The sequence below is a fragment of the Athene cunicularia genome, assembly GCF_003259725.1.
Source record: "Athene cunicularia isolate RWA chromosome 2 unlocalized genomic scaffold, athCun1 chr2_part1, whole genome shotgun sequence".
NCBI classification, from domain to species: domain Eukaryota; kingdom Metazoa; phylum Chordata; class Aves; order Strigiformes; family Strigidae; genus Athene; species Athene cunicularia.
Window position 1 is genome coordinate 35,511,127 of NW_020799095.1, and position 6,498 is coordinate 35,517,624.

Below are 6,498 nucleotides of genomic sequence, written 5' to 3' on the forward strand. Positions count from 1 at the left end.
CTTTGAGAGTGCAGAGAAAGACAGGTGAATAGACCAGCTTGTATTGTGAGCCATGTTAAAGTTCAAGCCATCTCTGACTTCCAGCCTGCTTGCCTGGGAAGATCTGTGGGTGGATGTCTCAGCTGCATGGCTGGGAGTCCTCGTCTTCCTTCTGCTCTCAGTGTTAACCTTCACTCTCTGTTTTTTGTTCCAGTGACACCTCCTGTCCCTTCCCTCTCCTCTTTCTTTGGATTTGATAATGGCATAAAGGTCACCATCCATGATGAAACAAAACCTGGGCAGGAAAAGGCTTTTAGCCCAGCTCATCATTCAGGGGAGGTGACGCGAGACTGTGAGGGCTGAGCTGGGGCTGCAGTGGGTCAGAGGGGCCAGGACCCCCTAAACTTTTGCCACCTTGTTTTCTCTCTCGCTCTGCACTCCGGGTGGGCTCCTTCCCTCTTCTTCCTCACACCGGCACTGTGCTGGGAGCTGTTAGCTGGGCCTAAGGCAGAGGAGAAGCTGCCTCCAGGTAACAGTTCCTGAAAACATTTTAGCTGCTAGTAGCTTGCTTGGTTTTTTGGTGTTTTTTTATTTTGGCTTTTAGTTTGCTTTGTTTTTTTTTATAATGTTCTTTTTCTTATTCACAGTCTGATGTTTATTTGCCATTGAGGCCTTGACTTGACTTCCAGTCCATTGTCTCCATAAACAGAGACATCATGAAGGAAGCAGAAGGATTCTGCCCTGTCTACTTGGTCTCATGCAACTGGTCAGAAATCCCCACAGAACAGAGACAGACCCTGGTTCTGTCCCACTTGCTGCATCTCTCAGAAGAAACACTGCACAGCTGCAGATTTGGGCTGAATGTTTTAATAACTCCTAGACCAATTTTTCCAAAATTACACACATCAGTTACCATCAGTCATTTGATCTCCAACAAGTAGCTCATTAAATTGGCAACAGATTATGAATTGACTTTTCATCCAGCATCTTGTCCTTACAGGTTAAAAGACAACCTCATATATTCTTAGTTCTTACTCAGTGAAGGTTCCTCTGCTCTATGAACGCATCACAGGATGGGGCATCACTGATGAACACAACAGAATTTATGGGTTTATGGTTTCTGGACTGACTGGCTGAAACCCAAATTGCTTTTTCACTTTGTCCTCAATCAGGGCCCGATTCTCTCCAGTGAATCCCTGCCCTGTTGTGCTGTGGCACAGTGTCTTCCACGGTGGTTACCTGGGAGGTCCACAGAGGTTCAATCACCCACAGCATCTCTCTTCACAAATTGTAGCCAGCAGTAGCTGTTTAATCTTCACAAGAAAAGGGGACACCAAGAAAACAGATCTGAACAGAAAATGTGAGTCAGTTTCCCTGAGAGTGCTGCATTAGGAGCTGAAGCTGCCTTTGGCTCCTGAAGGCTTAGGGAGTCCCTGCAGTACAAGGCAGATCTGACCCCTTGTAATCCTGCTGTAAAAGCTCCAGGTTTGAGCCTCTCGGGAGAAAACTGTCTTCAGGTTCCGTGCTGGGCTGAGTTACAGCATCAAGGTAAACAGACAGGAAATGCAAGCCAGGGGAAGTTACTCTTCCCTCCTCTATGCACTGCATGACAAACCTGTAACCCAGTCCATTAAGCTCAGGCTGTGGTCAGTATTTATAGTAATTTTAATACATTCAGTAAACAAGTCACAAAAAATATATATTTAACAACATTCAGGTGTTAGTCATGCACAGACAAAAATGAGAAATGCAAATCTATTCTGTGCATTTTCATTTCTTCTTCTGTTATTCTTCTGGCCTGGCTTTTCTAAAGCCTTTGCTTCCCTGTTGTATTTAATTTTCTGTCCTTCATTTTCTTCTTATATTCCCTGAAAGTCAGTGCATTTTAATCTACATAAAATAAATACAGAATATATTACATTTAACTTGGTCACGGACAATCTTTATCATTTCTAAACCTAAGCTCTAGATTTTTAGATTCTGTCGTGTGGGGTGATATGCCACATTTTCCAAAAAAGGTTAAAAACACTGGAATAAAGACAAGACCATGAAGAGCCCCAAACAAAATAACAAGGAACATGATCTTAAAGAATGTCCTAAAGATGTAGGTCTTTGCTGCAGCCAGGACAACTACTCCTAATATAGTAGAAACAGCACCTTGTAAGACTGGGTAACCTAGCAGGGACAGAGCTTCAACTGCTCTTTGGTTGGCTGATGACTCTCTGCTTGTAACAAAGGCGTAGGAAATATGAGCAGAAAAATCGACTGAAAACCCTATGCAAATGACCAGGTTGATCATGGATATGGAATCCAGGTTGACGCTCCAAAATGTCATGAAACCAGCAACACCAACGATAACAGAAGCTATAGCAAAGGTCACCCATAGGCAACACAATGGGTTGGGAATAAGCCAAAGGGAGACAATGAGCATTGCTCCTGCAGCAACGACAACGTTCTGAATGGTGTTCTGCACTATCACCAGATACTGGTCGTAGTAGATGAAGGCGGGGTGGTACACCATTAAGGGAATACTACACTGCTTGGCTGTCTCTCTTAACTCGTTGAGGAGATTCTTCTCATCAATGGCTGAGGTCACGTTCACAGTCTGGATGAAGAAACGTGAAGCTTCTATTTTATCCTGAGTCTTGTTAATGTCCCACTCAAAACTGGGAACAATTCTGAACAGCTCAGGCAAGTTACTAATGAAAATAGTCTTATTGTTTATATCTATTGAACCACTCTGGGCACTTTTTGTGTATACTCTCAGCCATGACTCTGTGTAGTTCTTATTTACATAGGAGATGCTCTCTATTTTCTTGGTGCAGTTCTCAATACCCAGACGAACAGTTTCATTCCAGTAATCTACACTTTCAGTAATGACAACCATGACCCTGGGCCCATAATCTGAGAAGTACTTGCTGTCGTCATCATAGTACGGAATAACGTAGGAGTCATCACTTGCCAGATTTCGAAGATCGATGCCTTCCCTGATCTGAGTACATCCATAAATACTGCCACCCAAATATGCTCCATACAGCAACACCACAAGTAGCTTGACCCATTTATTTGTAAAAAAAGGGCCGTAATACTTCCTAAAGAATATGCTCATTGGGTGCTCACCTTCTGGTTGAGGTGACTGCCTAGAACAGTTGCCTATACAGCAAACATTGTACCAGCAGGACTTCTCTGCCTGGTCTTTATCTACCCCCACAGGCATGCAAGTTAGCCAGTGTCGGTTTCCTTGTTCCCTTTTATGATTTAATACAATAATTCCCCCAAGGAAGGTCATGGTATATATATAGCAGAAGACAAAAGCAGTGCCTGTATAGAGGCAAAATGATCTCACAGATGGAAAAGCAGTCCAGGTGCCAACAAAGAAGGCCAAAACATCTGTGAGCGTGGTGATGGTCACAGAAAGTGCTGCTTCTGCATAAGTCTCTGCCAGCAGAGATTTAACATCAGATTTCGTTTTGCTTCTTGAACTTTGCTCCCAGCAAGCGATCATGATGAACATGTCATCAACACCAACTCCTGCAAGAGGAGAAAAAGTTAATGCTGCATTGCAAATGGCAGCTTCCACTAACACCCAACAAAAGTACAAAATTAATTACATTTAAGTTGGCATAACATTTCAAAAAAGCAAACTAGGCTGTTAACACTGTTTTAGCACTGATGCGAGTTAAGCAGACATATGAAAATGAATCCTTTGTGTGTAGCTGAAATTTATTATGAGTCAGAAACTCTTGGTGACCTGATGAGTTGTTGATCCCTCACCCTACCCTGACAAAGGACTGGGCACACCTAGTCCATCTCTGGCAAGTGCGTTGTATCTGCTGTCCCGGCAGCCAGCGATTTAAATATACTCCTTATTCTGATGCTCAACCACCCCGATCACTGGAAGCATCCCCCATTATCTCTGGACTCTCTCTTCACCACTGCAAAAAATTAGACCGATAATTTCTTGCTCTGCCTTCAGCAGAGAGAGAACATTTGCTATGTGCATGGGAGAACAGCGATCCCAGTTTTCCAGTGGTTCACTTTTTAATGCTCTTTGCTCTCCACTTCTCTCCAGTTTATCTTCAAGCATTTCTTCATGATTTACTATTCATTCATCTTCACATTATACTGATGCGCTCACATATATATTACCCACCAGAGTCCTGGGAAACCCTGCCAGGAAGTGAAAACTCTAACCAGGACCCAGTCTAAGATCCAAGAGTAGGTAAGTGAGCCAGAGTTCAAAAAGGAAGAGCCAGTATGTTTCTCCCAGCTCTGGTAACTCTCGAGACCTTAATCACAGACCTTACAGTATTTTAATCACACAAAAAGGGAAAGCAAGACCAGGTGAACAGAAAAGCAAGCACAGATCATATAGTTAAGCATAAAAGAATAAATGAAATCACCACCTGCTGCCTGTCTACAGGCAATTGCCAGTAGACATGCAGAAATGAATTAAGCAGCCTATCAAAAGGTACTAGTGGATGGCAGAGAACCATACTGCTTCAAGAAAGGAGGCAGAGGTCAAAGCAATTCATCTGATGTACTGATAATTTGTTTGCTTTAACGCAAGGAAGAGAAAACTCTGCATGTTATTTATAACGACCTGAAGAGACAGGCTTAAACCCTTTCCCAGGTACACAAAAGGGTCCTTTTGAAATTCAGCGCCTCTACAATTGATGAACAAACAAAAGCAAATAGAAAATGCATTTGAATTACACAGGAAACAAATCATGTGTGCCTTAATGAGCATTTGCATTAGACATCTAGCATGATGCAGAACCTCTATCAACCTGGGAGTTCTGTATGCTTTTGTCAGCATGAGACCAAGATCAAGAAAACATCACACAGATTTATCATACAGGGGGTCAGATAAGGGTTTTAAGAGCAGTAATTTATTTGCAGCAATACTGCCTCACGTTATTTGGGAAGTTCAGCACTGCCTGCCAGGCAGTCTGTGCAACTGCAGTGCAATGATACTAACTGCTTTGCCTTCTGGCGGGAGATGGTTGCACAAATGGTGCATCCCTTCAGTTATATAGCTGAAGGAGGCTGTTAAGCACAGAGTCATACTGCAGAGGCAATTTCGTATCTTAACAAAACAAGATGGATTTCTTATTTGAAATGACAGACAGTCCTGTTCATTGCTTAAGCTATACTCAGGCCCAATTTTATCTGGCCAAAGACTACACTCTGAAAACAGGATACAAAAACTTACGGTAACTTACTTCCTGTAGTCACCTCCTAAGAAAGGTGCTGGATGAAGTCCGTGCTAGGGTAGCACAAGCTGCACACTGGTCATGATCCCCAGTGCTGCTCTTGAGCTACCCCAAGGCTGACTAACAGCAGAGAAGTAGAGCACACTCACTGTACCACAAAAAGAGGTGGTCAAGGGTTGGATGCTTTGTGGGAGACCTCTGCATCTGCTTATGCTGCTGACAAATTCAGCAGTCCCACAGATCAGTGCTAACAACAAACCAGTCTGGGGTGAACAAACTTATCCGGAGCTAACGAGACATGTAAATGCTTAAAGAGTGCATCTTCAGAAAACAGCAGGGGATGACACAGGGGAATGCGGTGACAGAACCCAGCTGAGCTCAACTCAAGTATTAGTGCTAGTTAAATGACTAATTGCCATGGCTAAGTTACCAGGGTCACTAGAACAATGCCAGAAGTGCTAACCCTACCACCCTCTCATTTTGAGTTTTCATGCCATCACAGGACAACTAGAGCAGGCAGTGCTTTTTGGGGAAGCTGCCCTTCCGCCGGAGCCCAGCTCCAGCCCCAGTGCGGGGATGCCGAGCTGAGCTCAGAAGCGGTTGCACCTCTGCCTGTCTCCCCCCCTCACTGCAGGACTCAACCACACAGGAGCGGATGCTCACATCCTAAGACTGACACTGTCAGTTTGTTTTAACTCCACTTTAGTCTTCATATTTGAATCCGAGTCACTTTTTCTACTTACCCAGAATAAGAAATGGTGCGTTTGCTACAGTGACTGCAAACAGCACTCCACAGAAGAGCATCAATCCAAAGCTGCTTAATACAGCTAAACCGGCAGAAACCACTCCACAGCATGCAAGCCAGACATTATTTCTTATACAGCTCAGTCTGAAAATATTTTAAGGAATATCTTAGTTACATGTCACATATTTCACCAAGGCGCTTGGCATGACAAGTGCACAGCTACCAACAATACCCTGTCTGTGAAGAGAACTCGGGATGAAAGCTGCTATTTGCTAGGAGAGCTCCCAGGTGGCAGCACTGGACAAGATTAATGTATAGAGGAAGGTGCCACACACATTATTACTGCTGGCCAGTTATATACATAGGAGTGATGATGTGTACTGATCCTTGTGTCAGAAACAAGAGAGCTGCCAAAGTGAAGACACATAAGCTCTACCAGTGAGAGGCTGGAGTTAGGGTGACCCCCACAATGATGAATTTTTAGAAGCTCCTTCCTTTACCACAGGGTCTTGACATAGCGTATCAGTGTAGTAGGGAAGCATCTCCCAGGTAGCAAGT

General features: G+C 43.8%; 1 protein-coding gene across 1 annotated transcript in view; it reads right to left on the reverse strand.

Annotated features, from left to right (window-relative positions):
- Nucleotides 1-1,290: 1,290 nt before the first annotated feature.
- The window catches only part of PTCHD3 (patched domain containing 3), a 10,222-nt gene continuing 5,014 nt past the window's right edge, over nt 1,291-6,498 (reverse strand). Inside the window, exons 3-4 of the mRNA XM_026842937.1 lie at nt 5,939-6,084; nt 1,291-3,510 (exon numbers count right to left, since the gene is read on the reverse strand). Of these exons, the coding sequence (XP_026698738.1) occupies nt 1,910-3,510; nt 5,939-5,999 (1,662 nt within the window). The 5' untranslated portion in view covers nt 6,000-6,084 and the 3' untranslated portion in view covers nt 1,291-1,909. The remainder of the gene's footprint in view (nt 3,511-5,938; nt 6,085-6,498) is intronic.